Raw genomic sequence first — 23732 nt, 5'->3', positions numbered from 1 at the left:
ACTGCAGCTTGAAATTCAGAAACACCCGTTCTTTGAATCTCTCAGCTGGACTGATCTTCTTCAGAAGAAGATTCCACCACCATTTAATCCTAATGTGGTAGGTGTCTGGTGCTGTTTTAGTTCATACCTGCCAAATTTCTGCCTTTGAGGGCTCATCTATTGTCAAAGAATGTTTGTTTCAGAATGGTGAAGAATGGGAACCCCCTCCAGTACTGACTGGCCTTCTGAGCAGTTACACTTTTGAGCCGTGATACTGTCTTTTTTTACTTAAAACTCAGTTTGACATATCACTGTTTCCTCTGCTCATTCCTGTCAAAGTACTGTCAATTTTTGTGGGGTCTGAAGACCAAAGAAGAAAATACAGATAGTGTCTTTATTTGAAAACTTTCCAAAAGACTGATTTCCTGCTTTTTTGTAGTTATTAAGCCTTAGTTGCAGCTTTTCTTTCTCCTCCCATCAGTTTAAACTGTGTCAACCTGTGCTTGCTCAAAAACTTGGGGGGGGCCGGAAGGGGAGGAAGTCCTTCCTAAAGTCAAATGAGAGCATCGCCTTTTGTTGAGTCTATGTTTGGTGAAGAACAAGCTGTCTTGTCTCTTCTCTCTGTGACTAAATATTAATATGCTTTAGTTCTTAGATGTGTTACTGGGAAGCTGATCTATCATAACAACAGTACGGTTGCTAGAATTTAACATCTGAAGTATTACTGATGGAAAAGGGAGAAAGAGAATTTGGTGGGGCATGGGTTTGTCTTTTTTTTTTGGGTGAGTTTTGGTTTTGGAGGTTGGTTTGGGGTTTTTTTTGGGGGGGTGGTGGTGTTAGTTTTTGCATCTCCCTAACAGTCATTTAAGGAATATGAAGAAATGTCTCTCTCTTAGGTTTATCAGATCATAAAGGTGTGTAGGCTTTGGCCTGAACTCCAGCCTGAAAGAAACAGGCAGGTTTTTAGTAAATGTTTCAGGGATGCTGTGGTGTGCTTCCTTAAATTTCCTGTACTTAAATAGGAAAGAACAGCATAAAGTAGATGGCCTCAAAAGTTAAACTTGAAATCTAAAGGACAAGCACAAGTTTAAAACATGGTATCAATATGACAACTGATAGATCTTTCTGTTTTCTAGGTTGGACCGGATGATATTGGGAATTTTGATGCAGTGTTTACAGAAGAAATGGTCCCATACTCGGTTTGTGTTTCTTCCGATTACAACATCGTTAATGCCAGTGTCCTAGAGGCAGATGATGCATTTGTTGGATTTTCTTATGCACCACCTTCTGAAGATATGTTTTCCTAGGAAGTTAGAAGCCAACAATGTTTTGGAAGTCTTGGGGTGAACTGAAATGTTAGGGTTATGGACACATTCCAAAATAGTGTAACTAGTGCCTCGTTTTGTATGTAGGTTTGAAACCTATAAACAAACTTTCTCTGCTGTATAGGAGGAATTTGGGCATTTTGGATGGCTTGCTTTGGGGTTTGAACTGTTTGTTCCTGCTGCAGAAAGTATTTTTAAAACCTTTAAAAAGCGTTCTCTACATATTTTTTAAGCAAAAACACTGACTGTTCTCCTCAACCCCTTCAAGTTTACATTCATACTTATCTAAGATTTGGCTGGCACAAACAGCAGCAAATTTAGTAAATTTATAAATGCTTTTGTACCTATTTACAGTGACTTTGTGCTTGAATTGTAACTATGCAAATTGTCTTTTGTATATCCTGGTTTAAAAAAGGTAAATGTTTTCCCTGTTAACATCAGTTTTAAATATATGTTAATTTACCTGTCAGCACTTAAATGAGGGGTTAATGTAAGTTAAGACCAAGATCCTTAAAGGACTTCTACAGAATGAAAAGTTGGTCATGTAAAACCGGGTTTTTGCTCATGCGCTTGCTGAAGTACCCATTCACTCAACTGGATTATCTGAGGTATGGGGGATTACTCAAAACAAGGATGGAACAAATTAACTGGATTGATTTGATAGCATTACTGATCATGTGTTCTACTTTTCTTTCCTCCTTGAGATAAATACGTGTATATTTCAACTACATTAAAAATATTTTTGGTTAAAACTCTGCTTTTCCAAAGATACAATATGCAATAATCACTGTTACTTTAAAAGGCTATCTGGCTTTGACCTTCTGGAGGTGGGTGGTGAGGGGATCATGCCAAATATTAGGGATTTTTTTCACAAATTTGTAGTTTGACACACTAATATGTTCCAAATTGATTGTATTTCAATGTTCATAGCTACTTGTCTTTGCGTTCCAGTTTGCACCATTTTTAAATCTTCACTTGATATTAGGGGACAAAAATGTAAATTATGCTGATAATTTTAAAAATGTGAAAAGCTCTTGTATTTTTCATAACATACACGTGTATGGACAAACTGATAATTCTGAACAATTTCTGTTTAAAGAAATTTTTTTTAAACAATGCAAAAATTGACTGCAGTTGTAGTGTATAAATGCCTATCACGGTAGTAGTTTTATTATATGTATTACTTGTAAATAACAACTTATTTTTGTCTGTTACTTCAAAAATGTTCTGTGTTTTTGTTCATAAATACATTCAGCTAAATGCCTTGATTTGAGAGAAGCCTGATAAGACGCTGATGAGTAGCCAGAGTTAAATGTTAGATAAATTTCAATATCTAAATCATCTAAATTTTGACAAAATAAGAACTAAGAGAAATGCTATCTATGTTGCACCAAGATCAGTTAAAAACTGAGAATATTGGGGAAACGAATGTATCAAATCTTTTGAAATTAATGTTGTGTCAACAACATGTGAAACTTTCCAGACAAGCGGAAACTAAAACAGGATTCCTTGCTTATCTCAACAAGTATCTCCTATAGCACTATCTCCTGCATAGTGCGTAAGTGGTGCTGAGCAGTTGCTACGTGAGCTGTTGGAAGGAGTGGCTGGGTAAAATAAGTAAGAATTGACATTGGCATGGAAGGCAGGAAGGGACTGTATCGTTTGTGGGAGCGGACTGGTGGCTTGGAGCTCATTTTCCATAGTGCCGCTCTTTGGAAATAGCTATGCAGCTGTTCAGGGCAACCAACAACTACATGAATCCTGTTCTTGCAGTTACAATCATTTGGAAGCAACAGCCTTATCCTTTTTTTTTTTTTTTTTTTTCCCTTTCACATATGTCTTTCTGATGGACTGGAAAGCAGAAATTGATTGTAAGAAAAGAAGTATCCATTCTCATACTGATTTTTTACTCTGTATATTCCTGAAATGATTGTGGGCTACCTTTTCTTTATGGCAAGGAAGCACACACTATCGCTGCTTTCTGCTTCTCCCAGCAAGGAAGTACAGTACTGTAGAGAGATTGGAAGGACAGGGGGTACTTCAGGAGTTGTTGCTGTGGGAGCTAGCACCCCTTTTAGTTTCTTTGTATTTCCAAGATGTCTATAGCTAGCTGCCTGACTAGATGAGGGGTTTTGTGTGTTCTTTTTTTTGTCACAAATTTTGGGTTTCTTTCCCTTTTTAAAATTTTTTAGAAAACAATGGCGGTAGTTATTTTTGGGAGAACAGCTTTATAATTGCTTATTAAGCGGTTTTCTTCAGCAGGCTCCGCTTTTTTGGCGAAGTGTGAATGTGTTAAACATATCACTTGCAATGCTCAAGTTCACTTTGTTTCTTCTACTGTAAGTTCATATTGTGAAATGCCTCGATCAGATCAGGACTTCCAAAGGTAAGACTCTGGGTACAACATCAAGCAGTAAAGCCTCACAATACTTCTGTTATGTAGTGCTCTCATTCTGCATCTGCATTTCTTGATACTGGTTTTTGAAGTAAGACAGCTAGGTTCAGAGTGTAGTAGCCCCTTCAGCAATACAGAACTGAAAAGTGAAATCTGAAGCACTGGTTGTGGTAAAGCCTAGATATGAGATTGTTGAAGAACCTACAGAGGAACCACCTGTGGTACTCCCTGGTGCTGTGGAATCAAAGGAATGGTGCTGCCTTTGTGCTCCCTGGTCTTTTGGCCTGGGAGGAGAGAGAGGGAGGCAAGAAGATGATGGGCTGACTGAAATGCACAGCAGTTTTAAAAACATGAACTGAAATACAACAGAGAAAGAGTTCAGAGGTGCTGTCTTGGGAAGTAAGTTTGCAGATGGCTGGCATGCTAAAGGCAGCAGTTAAATATGCAGTATTTATTAATGAAGGAGAAAATGGTTTTACAAATACGTTGTCTTTTAGTACTTGCTACGTTGTCGGTGCATGACCCTTTTCTAGTGACCTGCCTAGGACTGTGGCCACAGCAAAGCGAAGGCAGGGCACCCCATGCTAGCTGTATGCTTAATGGGGCAGAGTCATCTGGAAGAGGTGGTGGCTGATGTGCTGGTGCCGCTGTGGGTAACGGGTGGGCTTGGGTTTTGCCTTCGCTAAGGCGCGGAGGGAGTTGTTTTCAACCCCGGCGCTGCCCTTCAGCGGCCTGGCAGTGGTTGGCAGTGAGCGGCTGAGGCCGGTGGGGCAGGCGGCTGCCGCGCGGAGGGGGAGCTGCGGCGCCTTTCCCGCCTGGGCCGCGCGGTGCCGCTGGCTCACGGCTGTGCTCGAGCCCGCCAAGGGCCGGCGGCGGGTGCCAGCTGAGGCGGTGAGGGAGCGGCACCGGCACCCCCGTCCTGCGGCTGTCCATCTCCTCCCTACCGCCTCGTAAATGGTGCCGTTCACCTCTCCTGCGGGCACTCCTTCGTAGGGAGAAAGCGTAATGGCCCCTCTCCCCGCTGCGGTTTGGGCAGCCTGATCGCCCTCGGTGCCCGTTGCTGCCGACACAGCAGCGCTGAAGAGGGGGGCATAGGAAGCCTGGAGAACATCCTGGGGAGAGCGCCAGTGAGGTTTGTGAGGAAGGGGTGCTAATGGCCGCAGCTTGAAGCCAGGAGGGCGGTGTTGGGTATCGTGCTGTCTCACACGCTGGAGTGCAGCTGAGTGGAGTTAGCTGGCTCGGGGGGGCACTGATGAACAAGGTCATCCCGGTCTGGGACTGGTCAGACTTTATTTTTTGAAGCTTAGGGGATGATAGTGTTCAGTGCACAATGACCTGGGCTATAGCTTAGTCCTTCCTAGCCGTGTTTGGTGTCCTTTCCTTCTAGTCCGGGGGACACAGGCTCCAGGGAGGTATGGTGGATTTAATCCCTTCTTGCTGAAGATTTCAAGGGATGGAGCAGTAATTGTGTAGAAGTAATCCTAAAGAAACTGGGGAAGGAAAAAAAAAAAATCCCTACTATAAATTCTCTTTCAACTTCTGCTTAAAATTTAATACTTCAGGTACTAAGCACGTCTACCAGCGTATGATGCTCAGACGACAGGGTTTATGCTGCTGCCACAGTAGTGTTGCGCTGGTAGCCAGTTACTCCTCTCTGGGATGTCGATCTGTTTGTCCTCCTGAAGCCAGTTCTGTGAGCTCCTACAAGGGATCTTTCATATGCTATGAGCTTTGCTTCCTCATCAGTCCAATAATTCTGTGTCTTGTCCTTCACCTTTACCAGGTAGCTAAGTCTATTTTTGAAGATTTAAGTGGCATTTCATATTGGTCATCTACAGAAAGGACAAAGGACACTTTGTAGAAGAAAATCTGTAAGACCGTGAAACAGATATGTATATACAAAATACCATATTTTGACCTTAGTAATTCTCCCTTTAAATTCAGCAAAGTATTGCTTCATGGTATGAGATTCTACTTAAATAAAAAAAGCAGAGATGTGGATAATAAAGAATGAAAACAGCCTCCAAACAAAAACTGTAGTTGTGAAAGTTTTGTCTATGGGAATCAGAATTGATCTTCTGTGTACATGGATGGAAATAAGTGTTTGCAACTGCAACACCTTAAGTAGGTGCTACAGGAGGTAACAGAAGAGTAGGAAGTCAGATTTAAAAAAGGGAAAAGATGTTGCCCAGTTTCACACTTTTTACAGCTATGACAGACTTCTCAGATAAGAGAGATAAGACTTACTTTTGATATATACCTATAAAATATATAGGGGAGGTTAAATTAAATGCAAGCTTTAATTTCATGGGATAGGGAATTGGGCAGTGAAATAATTCACTGAGAAAAGAAAACACTAGAGCATTCTTCAGGAATTTACTTTGGGAATGTATGCTTCAGTCACTGGAAAGAACTTCCCATTTAATTTTAAAAATTCTTAAAGAATTGCATAGGTGAAAAAGAGACTATTTTAATTTTGTATGGCTTTGTTAATATATACCTTTATTATTATCGTAGCATGGACAGTTCTGATGTAATTTCTTCACAGTTTATTACAACATTTTGATAAAAAGTGCAAAGATCTTTCTTGGAAGATGCATCATGAAATACAGAAAATGAGGGAAACTGCCCTTGTTTACCTTGACAGAAGCGGTGGCCTTCAGAAATTCGTGCATGATTGCAAAAAATATAATGGTATTACTCACTTAATAGATAGTCTGTTAAATTGATACGTAATGTTACACAAATCTCTGTTATTTTTATTTGAGATACTTTTTGCTCCTACAGACTCAAAACAAAGTTATGCTGTTTATCGTTTCATTATTTCAATAAATCCTTCTGATATTGCTGAATTAGATGCAACTCTTGGAAACTACATTCTTCATAATCCCATACAAGCTGCACAGATTTTTCAGTCAGTAAGTCATATATTTTTCAGTATATATAGACAAGAGTAGACAAAAGTACAAGTCTATGGGGCTGGATGGGATCCACCCAAGGGTACTGAGGGAGCTGGCGGAGGAGCTTGCCGAGCCGCTCTCCATCATTTACCAGCAGTCCTGGTTAACTGGGGAGGTCCCGGACGACTGGAGGCTTGCCAATGTGACGCCCATGTACAAGAAGGGCCAGAAGGAGGATCCAGGGAACTACAGGCCGGTCAGCCTGACCTCGGTGCCGGGGAAGATTATGGAGCAGTTCATCCTGAGGGCGCTCACAAGCCATGTGCGGGACAACCAGGGGATCAGGCCCAGCCAGCACGGGTTCATGGAAGGCAGGTCCTGCTTGACCAACCTGATCTCCTTCTATGACCAGGTGACCCACCTAGTGGATGAGGGAAAGGCTGTGGATGTGGTCTACCTGGACTTCAGTAAAGCCTTTGACACTGTCTCCCACAGCATTCTCCTAGAGAAGCTGGCGGCTCACGGCCTAGACAGGTGCACTCTTCGCTGGGTAAAAAACTGGCTGGACGGCCGAGCCCAGAGAGTTGTGGTCAACGGAGTTAAATGCAGTTGGCGGCCGGTCACGAGCGGTGTTCCCCAGGGCTCAGTTTTGGGGCCGGTCTTGTTCAATACCTTTATCAATGATCTGGACGAGGGGATCGAGTGCTCCCTCAGTAAGTTTGCAGATGACACCAAGCTGGGCGGGAGTGTTGATCTGCTGGAGGGTAGGAAGGCTCTGCAGAGGGACCTGGACAGGCTGGATCGATGGGCTGAGGCCAACTGTACGAGGTTCAACAAGGCCAAGTGCCGGGTCCTGCACTTCGGCCACAACAACCCCAGGCAACGCTACAGCCTTGGGGAAGAGTGGCTGGAAAGCTGCCCAGAGGAAAAGGATCTGGGGGTGCTGGTTGACAGCCGGCTGAACATGAGCCGGCAGTGTGCCCAGGTGGCCAAGAAGGCCAATGGCATCCTGGCCTGTATTAGAAATAGTGTGGCCAGCAGGAGTAGGGAAGTGATTGTCCCCCTGTACTGGGCCCCTCACTACAAGAAGGACATGGAGGTGCTGGAGTGTGTCCAGAGGAGGGCAACGAAGCTGGTGAAGGGTCTGGAGCACAAGTCTTAAGAGAAGCAGCTGAGGGAACTGGAGTTGTTTAGCCTGGAGAAGAGGAGGCTGAGGGGAGACCTCATCGCGCTCTACAACTACCTGAAAGGAGGTTGTAGCAAGGTGGGGTTTGGTCTCTTCTGCCAAGTAACTAGCGATAGGACAAGAGGAAATGGCCTCAAGTTGCACCAAGGGAGGTTTAGGCTGGACATTAGGAAAAATTTCTTCACTGGAAGAGTGGTCAGGCCTTGGAACAGGCTGCCCAGGGAAGTGGTTGAGTCACCATCCCTGGAAGTGTTTAAAAGACGTGTAGATGAGGCGCTTAGGGACATGGTTTAGTGGACATGGTGGTGTTGGGTTGATGGTTGGACTCGATGATCTTAGAGGTCTTTTCCAATCTTAATGATTCGATGATTCTATGATTCTAACTTATATATTTTAACTAGATTCTCCTTTCTAAAATGAAGTTATTCTTCAATCACAGGTATGTTTCATAGCTATTAAGACATTATCATTAATTGAACAACTGCAGACAGAGGCCCAGGTGAGTCTGCATTGTTTTCCTCCATTTAGATCTTAAATCTTTTAAGTATGGTGAAGTATTAACAAATACTATTTTTGTATTAACTTTTCAGTTTTCATTTTCCCTTTGATTGTAGTATTATTTGTAATTAAAAATAGCTGGAAGTCTCACCTAACCATATTGCAGGAATTTTGAGATAATTAATATGAAACCTAATTATTCTTACACTTTATGCGTTTCTGAATTTTTTTTCTAATAGGTATATGTCACATTTTGTGTTTGTCCCTGTAAGTAAAGCATTTTTAAATAAAAAAATATTTTTATGGTATTAATGCAATTGTGTCTCTTGTTAGATTAGTATACTACTGAAACCAACACATTTGCCACCTTTACCAAGTTATGTTCTGAGTCTTTCTGCGTTTCCCTTTAATTACACATCTCAAAGATTTTATATGTCTGAAGGAATAGTGATTGCAATGGGAACTGTAACAAAATATACACAAGGAGCAAGATTTCTTTGTACTGAGGAAACCTGTCCATTTTCTGAAGGTAGTAAAAAAAAAAAAAATTAGTACTATTTCAAAAGCTTTTTAATAATTTTGATAACTTAACAGGGATTAAAAACTTAGCATGAAAAAGGCATTTTCCTATGCAGTCTTATTATGCAGACATTTTTCTAATGAGCACAGCATGATTTTTATTGAAAGCAGCGGACCTTCCCAGTGGTTGCTCAGCATTATTAAATGTTTCGGGAGCATAACTATGCCAGCAATCCATTTTCCTCACGCTGAAGATAGTTTACATGAGCAAAGATATGTTGCCAATATAATTTAATAAATTATCTGAAAGAAAAAATGTTAAACTAGTAGAATACTTTTTTTTCCCTTGGAAACTGTGTTTCTGTTTATATAAAAAAAAAAGCAGAACAGTATGCTTAAGTGACTGGCAAAAGCTTCTAGCATAGGACAAGTTTGCTTTAATGAGTAGCTGACTTCTGTGGAACTACTACTTTGAGTAATATTACTGAAGTGCTTGTATCGTTGCAGGATTAGGCGTTAGGTACTTTTAAGGTTGTTTTGTTTGCTTCTTCCTGTAACAGAGACCATAAAATTATAAAAGGGAAGCGAAATCCCAAAGTTTGGAGACTGCAGAATAAATGATAATGATGTCTTTATGAGACCACATACCTCTAATAATGAATATACCTATCCCATGTCATTTCCACGCCAGGCAGAAGCAGCTGTCGCTTGCTCCCTGGGGCTCTGAAAGCTGGGCCCAGCTTTCTGCTTGGGAATGTGCAGTAGGAAGTTCTGCCATCTTGTGGTCAACCTGTAATAAATGATACAGATCATGTTAGTGGCAGCATCGTATATGAACGTACGCTTATCTGAAGAAACACATGATAAATTTGGAATTTCACTGTCCAGTATTTTAATCACTTCTATTCTTAATAGGAAATTTAAAATGAAAGCCATGTCCTCATTTTAAATGTTTAGTAATTTTTTTCTTTTTTTTTTAGGGTTTAGGTACATAAGAGTGCATTTGCCTGGAGCTACGGAATCTGCCACAGTGAGGAATGATTTTGTGTGTAGTTTGTGTTCTTCACCACTGCAGGAAGACATGAAATTTAGAGTACTTGGTGGTAGGATCTATGCAGTTTTATTTTTAGATCTGTTACTTTCCTACTTCTGTTACACAATAAGTAAGCAAAACGGTTAAGTGGAAAAAGCCCCAAAATACACTAGTCATTTAAAAAAAAAAAAAAAGCTGTACTGTTCAAGAGAACTAACCTTTTCTTTGTCTTTATTTTGAAAGATAAACAAATAGTTGAAATGATTGATGCAAAAGTTCTTAATGCTTTGAAAGGATATTCCAATGATAAATCACATTTTAGGATTCAGACATTTACAGTTTTCTTGAGAGGTAAGCTGAATTTTGGAGTTTTGTCAAAAATGTTTTAGAATTCAACTGTAGTAATCCCTTGCATTTTCCTTATAGGTCCATTTCTCTGGATGAAATGGTGAAAGTAATAATTTATATTGCAGTTCTTTAATAAAACTAGGGGGGAAAATACATAAAATTAGCTAGGTGACTAAACAGTATTCAAAAGTGATTGAAGAGTGCACATGGCAAAACTGTTGTGTTCACTTTTATACCTTCGTTTAAATAAAATCCCCCAGGCAGCTCTGCAGTATCGCATTCTAACTGCAGCTTGGTTTTACGTCCTTTCTACTTCCTTTGGTCATACGGTTTTGTACTAACTTCATGCATCTTTAACATCCTTCCTCAATCCAGCTGTTTTCTGCATTCCATCAGGATTTTTGGCTTCTACTACCACTACCTTCCACTGCAGCCATTAAATTATTTCTAATGTGAATATCCAACTAAAATCACAACTTGACAACATACTTCCATTAATTCTCTTCAAAAAAAGCCCTGCCATTCCAAAAGTCTATGGAATTATATGGTTAATTTCTTGAAAAATAAATAGCTCCAACATCATGACACTTAAAAACTGACACTCTGCATATAAAACAGAATCTACGGATGAGATACTGCGAGTTATGCATGCATTAAATTTCCACTGGCTTCAGTGATCAATGAGGTTAGACAGGGTCTTACAGCTGAGATTCATACTTGGTTGGACCTAACTCTCATTTCCAAAAACTAATTGTGATTTTTTTTTTTAAATGCACAGAAATGCACAGAAAAGGTTCCCAAAGCTATTTATGTGTCTTTTTGAAATCTGTGTATTTTGGATTTCCTTTATCTTGTGGTTTTTTTCTCTGACCTTTTATAGGGCAGTAACTGATAATGGTGCCACTACAAGTTTCAGAGTAGGAACGCATACTCGCAAACAACTGTCCATTTTCTTTTCAATGCGGAACTAAATGCATCATCCATTTTCTTTATCGGGAATCTACTTTTCCTCACCCAGTGTTCCTTCCTTACCTTTTGCATCCAACTGTTGTTTTCTGCAATTAAATCATAAAATCGAACTGTTCAGAATGTGAAGAAAAGTTTTCTGACTGTCTTTAAAACTGTTTTTATGCCCTAACACATCTGCAGGTTCTTCTCCACTGCTCCCCCCCGCCCTTTTTTTTTTCATTTCTAGATGAACTGGCCAATAAAATGAAAATAGGAAACCACTACAAGATTATAGGAATTCCAGCTTGTGTACAAAATGGCATACAAGCTACAGCATGTATAGAAGTCAATAGTGTACAGCTCTGTAAACCAAATGGTAAGAAAGTTCCATTAAAAATTGAGTAAAAAAAGTGGGAAAACCTTCTAGAACAAAATCTTGAGAATTGGTACAGTTTTTCTATTATCTAGAGGTCCCGATTGCAAAACTACTCTGGGACTTTCCTCTTACAGTCTGAAGTGTATGCTTACTGTTAGTTGAGAATATCTTTTGCCCAGTGTCCATGCACTGGGAAAAAAACATAATTATTTACTGCAGTTCTTCAACTTCTCTTTCCAACTTCTCCTGTCCATTGGAAGGTACTTTGAAATCATACATTACATGAACCTGATATTTCGGTTTGTTACTCCTCTGTTATTCCATCAGTTTTAGAAGATCATGTCTGCTACCTTTTTAGTAGTAAAATGAATAGTGTCAGATGCTTACATTCTGAATTTGTCCTTAATACATAAACGTACTCCTCCTTCGTAAGTTTTGTATCAAGACTTGTTGATTTGTTCTAATATATCTGCATAGCTCTCTTATGAAGTGTTTGTTAACCTGTACTTTGTTTTCATTAGGTCCTTCTTTTGTCAGTGACAATTTTAAGTATCTGCTCTCACTGACTTCAAGTTCATGCTGGAGGTTTACTGCCATCCTTGCCAATATCTTTGCTTCTCAAGTTGTTCCACCAGGCACTTACAATACTCTTAAACTCACAATATTGCTGAGTCTAGTACAGACATGTGAAAAAGAAAATGCAGATTATCTGGATCTGTTGATTGTGACAAGCGACACGCTAGTAATTGATAGGTAAAGAGACTCCTTATTTTTCACATAAATTAGAATTAAAAACATGATTATTTTTAAAGATAATAGAATCGGTCTTACATGAAAGGCTAAAGAGACTGTATTTTAAAAGAATATACAGGGCTCCCACTTAGTAAACATACCCAGTTTTTATCCCTGGGACATTTTTATTGATTTAAAGTGATAAATCTAGATCAGAACTTCACTAATAATAAAACCCCTTAACACTCTTGTAATGATCTCAATAAGATTTTAACACTAGCACCTGTTCAACAGAGCTCAAATAAAACATTCTTCTAAAATCAAAACTGAAGACTGTCCCAGAAGCTGGTAATGATAAAAGCGAAGGGCTGTACTTTTTAAATCTTGTGTCACTTAAAGCCTTTTCATCACCACTTCCCAGCTATCAGCATTTTCCGTTAATAAGCAGTGTGTAAATAGATACTGATATTTTTCTCACTCTTTTTAATAAAAACTATACTGATAATGTATCAAAAGTCATGTACATCTTTACACATAGGTTATAAATCCAGCTGTTGTTGCCTTTTACAAAACATTTTTCTGTATTTAAGCATTTTATATATTTATCCCTTCACACAACTATAAACTGTTAACACAATTTCACATACACTGCAGAAAAGTACAATATGCTTACCTTTAAATTTACATTAATTTAATCAAAATTACTTTCTCCTTCCCCAACTCAAAACAGGGCTTCATTTTTATTTTTAAAAATGATCTTTGAAAGTGGCATGAATTTTATTTTCATTTGAGAGTTCTTCAACAAATTCATTAGTATTTTTTGTTGTGGAAAAAAAACTTTTAACTATTTCAAAATTTAGCTGTAGAAATTAGTTCAAATTTGAAAAAAAAATGTGGGCTGCAGGACTTCTTTCCCCAGGTTAAGAGTAAGATTTCATAAGAGAAATCATAGGAACTCAGAGTGTCTTGAGAATCAAAACATCTGGTTAATATTAAAACAGTTGCACACTGTAAATCTTGGTCCGTACTGTCATTTGTACTGTCCTTCATGTGCACATAGTATTTTATTGTCAGTAGCCTGACAATAGGCATTTCCTACATCATATTTATATTGGTATGATAGCCTATTTATTAATACTTATTAATTTTAATTCATCATTTTCTCCCAGTTATTAATTAATAGTAGGATAAATCGTGCCCTGACATCTTAAAATCATTAGGAGCTTTTGATTCTGGAACTAGACAGACAATTTGCAACCTCTTTGGGCCAAGGAACATAGTACAGCGGATGAAGAAGAAATTCTATACCTGCTTTCTCAAAAAGAATTGGGGAGGGAGGAGGTAACCCAGACAGGCAGAGCTTGCAAGTTCCCAGCCTTTTCATTTTTTCCCAGATGGCCAGGATTGCTAACCCTCTACCCTTTTAAATCACTGGAAAAGTTTCTGTAGAATGGGAATAGGAGTTAACAATATGGGGTTATGAGACTTCTTTGGCTTCCTAAGAATTACTTCTGCTGCAAACCACGATTTGCCTCATATGTTAAATCCATAAGAAATACAGCCCTGTTGGCAAGAAAGCTGAGACTTCTACCTTTGTATTCAGACTTACTTAAAACATTTAGTTTATAAACTGGTTTTATGTTAAGGGTTTTTTTGTTGTTTCTACGTGAGTCTTAATATATATAAAGTAATTTAACAATTTATGACTGACAGAATTACTTAATTTAACAATTAAACAATTAATTTAACAGTAATTTAACAATTTATGACTGACAATTATTTAATCCTCTAGGCTTCTGAATTACAGCATATGTCTTCTGCCTCGTGGCTTACGACATCCACCTTCTAGTGAAATTTTTCCTTCTGTGTCCAAAGATAAACACGGAACTGGAAGTGCTAGTATTCAAGCTTGCAGTGCTGTGCTGGCTAAGGGTGGTATCTGTTACATAGGAGACTTATCTTCATATAAAAAGGATAAACTTGAACTTCTACAGTCCGGTAATCTCACACCGGGGACAGAACAAAACAAACATGCGAATTCACGGCTAGGTTTGTTCCCCAGCTTATGGCCCTCAAATGCTGGGGAAAATCTGTAAGCTATTTTTAACCGGTCTGTGTAAGAAACAAAGACAAAAAAGCCCAAGGTCCTACAAGCTTACATTTGCTACACAGGCCACATTACAGCGATCCATTGATCATGCCAATTCAGTGAAATACATAATCGTGACTGGTGTCAGATAGCGTGTGTGGGACTAGAATTTAGAGTTGAACTAGATCAATTACGTAACTGACACATTTTGTCCTGTCCTAGTGCTAGAGAGCAGAACAACAACAGTATTCATTCCCGGGAAGAAGTATGGAGAAGAGGCTGACCAACAAGTTACTGTTTCAGTTCAGACCAATTTTTGGTCTTTTGTAGATGTGGATTCTTCCTCAAAGAAACATACACAAAAGGATAACTTTTTAATTGGACAGATGGTAAAGCACGTGCATTGTTATGACAGTAACTGTACTATAGCAGTCACTTGTGTTTATGGTTATTTCAACTTATAAAATAATGAAAACAATCAAATTTGTTAGTATTTCCCAAAAGACACAACTTAAGTGACTTTAAATCAAGTATCTTCTAAAATGAGCTAGCTTTCCCAAAAGTAAGTATCATTTATTTTATTCAGAATAGCTTTTGACAACTACTATTGAAACAAAATTTTACTGCATATATTATAGGTAAGTCATTGGATAATCTTGCAGGACTCAGTATATATGGATATTGAACATTTCAGATTGAAAAAACTGCAATGTTTCTACAAGTCAAAAGGCCAAAATAAAGTAATTGTTTTCTTTCTCTGGGTCTTCTCTTTAGGACGTGAGTTTGATTCCACCTAACCTTGTAGATGTTTTTGGGCTTTTGCTCTACAATGAGTTTCCTTCGTGTCAACTATCTTCTCCTCTTGTACATCACATCTTGAAAAAAGCCATTAATCCTGAAGCCATGCTGTACAAAGTCTCACAGCAGTTCAGAATGCAGGATTATGAGGAGGTAACAGATACTACTCAATAATTTAGAAATGCATTATGCTTGGGAATATCATACTGTTTCTGGAATCACAAGGTTCTCTCTGCACATTCTGATTGCTTATTTTTAAACCTGTTAATACTCACTTCCTACCCTTTCCCCCCACCAAATTCCCACTGGCACTAATGGGATCATTGATAAAATTAGCTTCAGTTCTTTAAAAGGGCCAGCATAATAAATTCAGTTTGATCTTGTTTCTGAAAAACATACTAGGTTAACACTCATATGAGAACAGATCTCCAATATGTACTTTTGACCAGCATAGTTTACAATCAGTAGTAAAAGTTGATATTCCATTCTAAATAAACTGTCAATATTTCTAGTATAATTAACAGATGTTTCTGTTTAGTATCTGAGATCTATCCTTATGCATAGCTGAATGGTGACTGCTGTCTTTATAAAAAACTATTGGTAGAATATACTGTCCAAACTATATTACTATGCCACTGGTACATTAGAAGGTGTGAAAAATTTAAATTCTTTATTTCCCAGTTACATATTTAAAATGTATACCGTCTCTCTAGTTTATTTTGTTTGCTAGGAATCTTCATGTTGAACTGAGTTCAGAAGCAGAAAACCTCATTCAGGGCTACTATCTTGCAAGTCGCAGAGTGAGAAGAGATTCTATTCATGGATCAACATTATCAGCATCTGCACTAAAAATTCTGTATGTCCCACTTTTCATAATAAAGGAAACACAGATGTGTTTCAAATAGAAATTGTGCTAACCTGCTCAAGAGCTTGTTAAATAAAAATCTAGATGAGACTTTTAAATTTTGAAAAGTTCAAGCATAAAGAATCTTATTTACCATTTATGAATACCATTTATTTTACATATGGATGTTGCAAAAAAAAAAATAGTTTAAAGAACTTTGCCAGGCAAGAAAACAGTGACTTAAGAAACAATTATCACTATTAAAGCTGTCTAGAAAAACAAAAATGGGATTTAAATTATCACAGCTTTGTATTATGCAAGCAAAAAAGTATTAACAATAGATAATACGCCAAGTTCCACTGCTTTCATAGCAGAAGAAAGTAATGCATAATAATATGTATTTTGTCAGTGACAAGTATAACTGCACAGTGTTTGTGGGAAGTTTACACAGCTGAAGTATGGAAAAAACCACTCCAGTGTTAACTTTTGATTTAGAGAAGTGCTTGAAACAGGGCAATACATACTGCATTCATGTCTGCAATATTTTTTATTTCTGACATGCTTATATTCATCTCTTAGGATTTCCCTCTCTAAGGCTCATACTAAACTAAGTTTAAGAAAGAAAGTACTTGAGGAAGATGCATTGATTGCCATCTTGTTACTTGAATCGTCTCTTACCCTAAAACACGGTAAATAACGTAACTCAGTCTTTACTCTTGGGTACATTGTTTTCATATTTCATATTTCATATTTCAAATAAAGAATTTGAAAAAAGTTTATATCAACTGATTGCAATAATAGTTAGTTCATTTCAAATCAAAGCCCAGAATTTCCACTGTTGAAGACTGATATAAGAAAAGTCCTTCAGTTGACTTCCCTGCAAAGAGTCTCAGTGCTGTACATAAATAGGCCACAGGCCAGCACCAAGCCTCCATCCTTTATGCTGGCTTATATGAGGCATCGCTCCTCTATCATTGGTCCAGGTTAAACTAAAGACAGATTTCCCTCCCTGGGGAAAGAGCAGACAAGGGTTGAGTGGGTTTTTTGTTTATCTAGCATCACAGTCACATTTGTTCACACACAAATTTGGCAGTGAGACAAGAATGATAATGTAACTTAAAAATGGTAACATATAAGACTGCATTACTAAGTAGCCTGTCACAGCTTTTTTTCCTTCAAAGTCCTCGCGAGAGTGTATCAAGTCTTTTAGCTTCAGTCTTGATTTCTTCTTTGCTTAGGCAAGTCTGCATTATGCATAGCACCAAATCCTCTATTTCCATTCGACCTCACTGATGAAAACTCCCTGCAACAGAGAGATAGTTACCTAATGCAGTGTCACCATCAACTGCTGAAGTTTATTGGTGCATATGGCCCAGGAATTCACATTAACACTAACGAAGAGTGAAAGCTCCACTCTGTAAGTAAAGCCTGAAACCTTCTACTTTAGCTTTTTGAGAGACTGCAATTAGAAATATACAACTAATGAAGTTTTTAATATTTTTGTGAGACAGTTCAGTGCTGTTTTGCTAAGGAATAAAGCATAGCTGACAAGATTCAATTACAAGTTTTGTGACAGTGTTATTTGAAGGCAGGAGTGATGTCTTCATCCTGGGAGGCCACAGCTTCAGAATAAAGCCACAACTTGAACTTCTCTTCCCGGCTACCACTGTTCATCCACAGTTAAGTGACAGGAGTAAAGCAAGGTTTTTAATAAGACTACAACTAACAATTAAACCAGGAGTTTAGAATCTAATGTTTCATTTCAAATACATGAACTCTCTGCAGTTTTTCCTGTTGTTCCTTTTCAAATGTATCACCCAATGAGGGTAAATAGTTTTAAGTACATTAAAACTCTTTCTAGTGTAAGCCAACTTTCTTAAATTATTACTCACGTTCTAAAAGGTATAAAAGTATAACCATACTGGTTGATGTGCTATATCTTAGTTTTACATCTTAGTTTTACATCTCCAAGCAACATAATTGCCTTGGAGATAAGCAGAAAAGCTGCCACCACTATCACTGTAAACACTCTCATTTAGACAAAATAACACAAGTTTTCCTATATGTCTTAACCCTTGATTTATTCAATTTTGTTCAATTTATTTGGTACATTTAAATATTCATACTAAGTTCTAAGAGCGTCCACAAGGCCACTTCCCTTTCTAGAGTGACACTCACCTGAACTTCATTAGAGGATTATTCACAAATTTTCACTGAACAGCTACTCCTCTGCCTTACTATTGAATCAAGCAGTATTTCTGAGGAGCGGGAAGGGCCATGAAAGCATTTCCAAGAGCACTGGAGTGCTGCATTTCAGGCTGCTGTTTTCAAGCTAAAAAAGAATTTCAAAATAAGTTAGTCAGTTTTCTGTATGCTTAATCCATCTTATACAAAGTTATTAACTTTACTGGCATTTCAGATTCAAAGATACACATCAAAAACCAGTCAGATGGGTAAACGGCAAGGATTTCATCATTATGCCAGCAAAATTACTTCTAGAATAGACTGAAATAAAATTCCTTTATAATATGACTTGTCAAAAATAGTGTTTTAAGGAATGTATATCCTTAAAAAAAAAAATTCTGCAAAAAGAGCACAACTTTTTATCCTTACCTCTCCCCAGCTTCTCCCGTGATGTTTTAAGCAAACATTAGAAGACTAGTACCACAAGTAAAGGACAGCATAGTCTGTCAGTAGTCCAAAGCGTCCTTGACTCACAGCCCACACCTTCAGCTGAAGTAAGCCAGCACAGCTCCAGACAGCGGCAAACATGCCCAGTACAGGCCTTCACCGGCTCGCAGCGTAGCTGACTGGAGCCCCAGTACTGTAGTATCACAGTAAAAAAGCAACTTGCCTTCTTAAACACCCATAATTCTAGAAGTGGATGGAGTCTACTGTTAGCTGTATGTGCATACCCAAGGCTCGAAGACAGTGGAGGTGGTCATCTGATGTCATAAGCACCTTTAAAAGAATAAATAAAATCAGAAATGATGGTAGCAAATCAAACTGGAAAAATCCTACTAATTAGCTGGCACATCAGATACAACATTGCTCATCACAAAATTCAGTTGGGTAAACGGCAAAGAGTCATCATCATTATGCCAGCAGTTTCCTGCCTGTGATAAGACTAGTGTAATTTTTCCAGGTATCAAACACAAGGGGATTTGTTAAGTTTGTCTCAAGAGATGCGCTTCTATAAATCAAAGTAGAATCTTGGTTTTAACTGTTAAGCACAGAATGGATTCAGCATAGCCAGGAACAAGAGGAAAAAGCACTCTTTGGGCACAAAAACGTAGGCCCCTCCCTGCTGTTACACTCAAGCCCCAGATGCCAAGTATCTTTCTAGAGGTAAAGCTCACTGCTGTAGTCGCCTTTCCCTTTGGAAAATATTCCAACAGACTGATACGGTTAAGAGCCAGCAGGGATGGTGATTTGAACACACTGTTCTTCACTTTAGTCTCTCACTTCCAACTAGCATCTGTTAATGCTTCAAAGCAGAAGTCTTATTTCTCTCCCCAGTTAAAAACTAGATGCTCTGATACGATTACAAACCTCTCCCCTCCAATTCCCTCCGGATTCTTGGGATTGCACCTGCTTTGTTCTGGGGAGCAAGTCTTAGACGTTTTATAGTAGTCATAACACTTTTTGTTAGAATTTCAACCTGTTAGCCTTACATGCAAACAATCATATTCCTCCTTGTTCCATCTATAAAGAATTTACAAGCCATAAAACAGCTTCAGAAATCTAGGTCTATTTCAGGAGGCTTTCCTCAACATTTTGAAGTACAGTAAGAAATAATTACTTCTGTAGCTCCATGTGACATCTTTCTGCTTGCAAGGTAACAGCGTAGCAGAATCCAGATTGAAGATTCCCAAAGCCAGTAACACACTCATCTCTTCACTTCACTTGCTGCCTAAAACAATGAAAAGAGATAAAAGATGTCCGATACAGAGAACTCCACTGCTGAGCCAGTAACAGAAAGCATCAACTTTTCCTTGGGGAAAGTAAGCCAGTCAAAGAAATACCAACCTACTGGATGACCCGACTGCTGGCTTTATCATTACCTAGGGAGAAAAACCACAGACAGCATCAGCTGAGATCAAGGTTAAACAGAGGCATAACACCTAGAGCAAGCTCCATTATGAAGAATGACTGATTGCAGGGCTATTATGCTGCTCCTAATGAAGAACCACCGCTGGGGAGAGGAGTTCCCCAGCAGGCTACAGCCTTTAGCCCTAGTTCACATGCTGCTCTCTGGGGAACTTACTGACATGTTTTCCTGTTGGTTGAATTAAGGTCAGCACTCACGGTGTGGTCCTGGCAGGAGAGCATTACTGCAGAGACTGCCGAGAGCCCTGGGGTCCTGTTCCTGCCAGAACCCACCATTTTGGATCTCTGCCTACAACCCAGAAAGGGCATCGTCAAGGTCACCATACAATACTTGCCAAATTCCCCAAAGGGAAAAAAGGTAATTTATCTTCAGAATGAGGACAGGTATTTGCCAATGAAAATGATTTATCAGCAAAACCAATTCTCTTTGGATGTCCAATCTGTCATTCCTTTGAAGACTTGATGAACCAAGAGATAAGTCAACGACAGCTTGCCAGTGGAGTGGCATGTACTAATCAGGTCCATCTTAGTCTCACAAGAGGTAAGCAGGTCCCTGGAAAGCCTGGGTGGCTAGCGAGCATCAGCTTCAACTAAACCACCATTAGCATCCAGGCCAAGGCAGTTGTTAGTGCGCTGCCATGACGCTTGGCAACCAACGCCAAGTTACAACAGCGTGACAATCACTCGCCTTTCAAGCGATTCTTTACACTGTTTAGAAAACAGTGCCAGCAATCCATCCCTTCAGTTCTTGAGATTATATTCATTGTTTTGAATTGTCAGAATTGGATTTCTTACATTAAACAGTAGGCGATCTTTCTAATTCCTCTAAAAAGAAAATCAGAAATGACTCCACTGTTCAGCAGAGTCATATGCTCGGACTGATGAGCCCAGGAGCTGCTTCGAGGCGGCGGCGAGTCAGGGCTCGGGTGCTCCGGCCGCTCCTGACGCCCCGGGAGGCAAGCCAGCCCCGGCGCTGCGGGATTAGACTCGGCGGCCCAAGCTGCCGCTCCGATCCTGGAGGCTGAGGCACGCACCGAACAGCTCACAAGCCACGGAGCTACCGGCAGCCCCCGCCACCGGGCCAGCCCGCGCGGCCGACTAGCCGCGGCACCGCGCACTCGCCTTCACGGGAGCCCCACCGACGAGCGCCCGCTGAAAGAGGCTCCCACAGCACGGCCACCGTAAACGCAGGCCGGGTCCCGGGTCCCCACCACACACACCACGTCCCCATGTCCTTCCCCCCCGCCCCGGGCGGGGTGCGGTGCGGCGCGGCCGCTCCGGTACCGCCCCGCTCCTCAGGGCCGCAAGGCCCGCGGAAGGAGGGAGCTTGCGGCGGGATCCCGCTAAATAGGCCGCGCGCCAGGGCGGGGAAGCCGCGCGGCACCGCGGCGCTTTCCGGCGGGGCGGTGCCTGCAGAGACCTTGGGCGTGGCTGCGCGCGCATGCGCACGCGTTGGGTGGGCCTCCGGTGCCGCTGCCCGGCGTCGCGGCAGCATCTCGGAGGCCGGCGCGGAGGAGGTGGTGAGCCCCCGCCCCGCCCCGCCCCGGCTGCGTCCTCGCAGCCCGCCGGCGCCAGGCCCGCGGGTGGCACGCGCGTCCCTGCGCCTTGGCTTCCCGCCCTTGGGCCCTGTCCCCGGCCGCGGGAGCCCTGAGGGGCGGCCTGGTCCCTTTGGGCGGGAATCCTGTCACAGCCGCCGTAACGGTGCTTCGGCTGGAATGTGGGCGGGAGAACTGGCGCGGCGTTTAGGCAGCGGAAGGTCCGCAGTGGCTCCTGAGTGTAGAAGCGGAGCGCGGGCCGGTTGCGTGCGGTGCCGCCGCTGACAGGAGCCGGGGTCGCGGGCCGCGGTCTGCCTTCGGCAGCAGCCTGCCGTGCCGGCCCGGGGCTGGAGGAGCTGGCAGCCAACAGGCAAGTCTGTATTGACGGGGCAGGTTGCGGGGTAGCGGTTTGACTGAGAAAATCGAAGAGTTTGTTCCAGGTGGGTGAAGAAGGTAAACAAGACTACCGGAGGTGGAAGCACGTTCGCTTGCTTTTTGGTGTGACTTATATACAACAGTAGTATTAAAACCCACCGTTTTCAACCATAAAATGCTACTCACTGAATAGTCAGTCTTCTAGAAGTCAAAGCCATGGAAAATTCATCTTTTTGGTGTTGTCATTCTTTAGTTTACACAAGCACAATGAATACTTTGTCCTGACGGTCTCTGAAGGAAAAAGGAGTGATTGGCAGGGTATGTGTTAAGAGAAAGCAATATATGACTGGAGGGGCAGTGTTGTGGTTACAGCTGTGTGTATGAGGAGAAAAGGTCAGTATGCAGCAGGTTTTGCATAGGCAGGTTGTTTGCGTATGGCCGTGTGAAGTTTACCAGACCCATCCCTCTGAAGGAAAAGCTGTGATGACAATAACTGAGGTTTGCTAAGATCTTTAAGTTATTCCATGAAAAACGGTTCCTTTTGATAGCAATGTGTGAACATTGTAGAATTTTATTCCTAAACACATGCATATTTCCAGTGCCAAGTGCCAAACTGTTGTATTTCGGTATACAAGGATACGAACTGTTCCTAAGAAATGTAACGTTCAATCCAAACATCAGGTTTGAAGCAAACAGGTTCACAGGATCTGCTTTGACTCTGTGTAAATTTCTGGAAGACAAGAGCTCTTGCACTGATAAAGGAGGTGGTTTGCCTAACCTGATGTCTTGGCTCTGGAAAAAAAGGCATAAAAATTTGCAGCTGATGCAGAATAATCTGTCTCAGAGAAAAAAAAAAATCCCAACTCATAAATATGGGGAGGTTTTCTCAAGTAAAAACCACTACCACTGCTGTTGTAGTTCTGCATAGTCTTCCTGTCCTTTAATACGTCTATAAAATTCTGCTGAGGTCTTTGCATTGTCATGTATGTGGCCACAATTTGTACAAACATTGTGGGTACAAAGTAGCTCTGGTGTTTGCTGCTCCATTTCAGTGGCTGTCTTCTGACTACTGTGAAAACTCCACCTATGTTGTAGTAAAAGTCTGAGTAGAGATGTTTTCTCCAAGCCATCCATTCCTAACTTTCCATGTTTCTAACCCTTATTCCTATCCATTTTTTTCATGCTTACTTCATGAATAAGCAGTCACAATCTTTCAATTACATTTAATGGAAGAAGCCTTTAAAAACTGGGGGTGTGACTTTTTTTTCCTTTTTTTCGTTTCTTTAATTCTGTCCCTTCCAGGTGTATTATTTAAGCCTGTGAAGTAACCAGCACCTCTGTGCTAGGTAAGAGCATGCAGTTGATGCAAAACATCACCGCATTTTGTGTTTCCCCATGCCATTTTGTATGCACGATTCATACGTATTTTGTTTTTCTTATCAGACCACTGCTACACGGCAGCAGCTCAAGGTTTGACACTGACTTCTGGCCAAGATTTCGCTTGTCCTTTTTTCTCTGACCTGATGCCATTCATTTAGATCTCAATTGCATACAAAACCGTACTGAATTCTCTGTGCTTCTGCGTTGCTACTTGGCATTTCATCAATCGGAAGCGTAAGCTGTATCTTATGCCTTCGTCTTGCACAGCAAAGTACTCCTGGAAACCCTCACTGTTCTGTCACTCTTCCATCTTACTTAATTATCGTCACCTTTACAACTCCTTCGCATCTCCTCATTAATAT

The 23732-nt window shown here is 40.5% G+C and overlaps 2 protein-coding genes, 1 long non-coding RNA gene and 2 other non-coding genes across 16 annotated transcripts in view; 2 read left to right on the top strand and 3 right to left on the bottom strand.

Annotated features, from left to right (window-relative positions):
• The window catches only part of SGK3 (serum/glucocorticoid regulated kinase family member 3), a 62037-nt gene extending 59510 nt beyond the window's left edge, over positions 1-2527 (top strand). For all 11 annotated transcript variants that reach the window (XM_075141720.1, XM_075141708.1, XM_075141717.1 and 8 more), the window contains 2 exons: positions 8-97; positions 1116-2527. In XM_075141720.1, coding sequence (XP_074997821.1) covers positions 8-97; positions 1116-1286 — 261 coding nt within the window. In that variant the 3' untranslated portion in view covers positions 1287-2527. The remainder of the gene's footprint in view (positions 1-7; positions 98-1115) is intronic.
• Positions 2528-2664: 137 nt separating this feature from the next.
• MCMDC2 (minichromosome maintenance domain containing 2) lies at positions 2665-18158 on the top strand. Its single transcript, XM_075141725.1, has 15 exons — positions 2665-6393; positions 6487-6617; positions 8225-8284; positions 8617-8812; positions 9783-9905; positions 10079-10186; positions 11379-11507; positions 12029-12260; positions 14032-14237; positions 14551-14717; positions 15103-15279; positions 15840-15982; positions 16550-16659; positions 17209-17387; positions 17482-18158. Exons 1-14 carry the CDS (start codon positions 6294-6296, stop codon positions 17373-17375), a joined length of 2049 nt encoding a protein of 682 aa, XP_074997826.1. The 5' UTR covers positions 2665-6293; the 3' UTR covers positions 17376-17387; positions 17482-18158.
• On the bottom strand, positions 14892-21465 carry LOC142078724 (uncharacterized). Of its 2 annotated transcripts, XR_012672328.1 has the most exons (7): positions 21115-21437; positions 20876-20905; positions 20000-20034; positions 19773-19883; positions 18825-18931; positions 18149-18302; positions 14892-17273 (listed from the first exon to the last, which is right to left on the bottom strand). It is a non-coding gene; the product is annotated as an uncharacterized LOC142078724 (long non-coding RNA). The 2 variants fall into 2 exon arrangements; XR_012672327.1 differs by having other exon boundaries at positions 20876-21465.
• LOC142079850 (small nucleolar RNA SNORD87) lies at positions 18377-18455 on the bottom strand. The gene has a single exon (XR_012672803.1). It is a non-coding gene; the product is annotated as a small nucleolar RNA SNORD87 (small nucleolar RNA).
• LOC142079851 (small nucleolar RNA SNORD87) lies at positions 18998-19076 on the bottom strand. The gene has a single exon (XR_012672804.1). It is a non-coding gene; the product is annotated as a small nucleolar RNA SNORD87 (small nucleolar RNA).
• Positions 21466-23732: the final 2267 nt, after the last annotated feature.

The sequence above is a fragment of the Calonectris borealis genome, chromosome 2 (genome assembly GCF_964195595.1).
Source record: "Calonectris borealis chromosome 2, bCalBor7.hap1.2, whole genome shotgun sequence".
In the NCBI taxonomy this organism is placed as follows: domain Eukaryota; kingdom Metazoa; phylum Chordata; class Aves; order Procellariiformes; family Procellariidae; genus Calonectris; species Calonectris borealis.
This window is presented reverse-complemented; position numbering and strand designations above follow the sequence as displayed.

What these genes read in the sequence shown, in the direction of transcription:
- MCMDC2 (XM_075141725.1), top strand. Translation starts at nt 6,294, where the DNA reads ATGCATCATGAAATACAGAAAATGAGGGAAACTGCCCTTGTTTACCTT. An exon ending in GACACGCTAGTAATTGATAG is followed by an intron (nt 12,261 to 14,031) that starts GTAAAGAGACTC and finishes TTAATCCTCTAG; the next exon opens with GCTTCTGAATTACAGCATAT. An exon ending in ACTTTTTAATTGGACAGATG is followed by an intron (nt 14,718 to 15,102) that starts GTAAAGCACGTG and finishes TCTTCTCTTTAG; the next exon opens with GACGTGAGTTTGATTCCACC.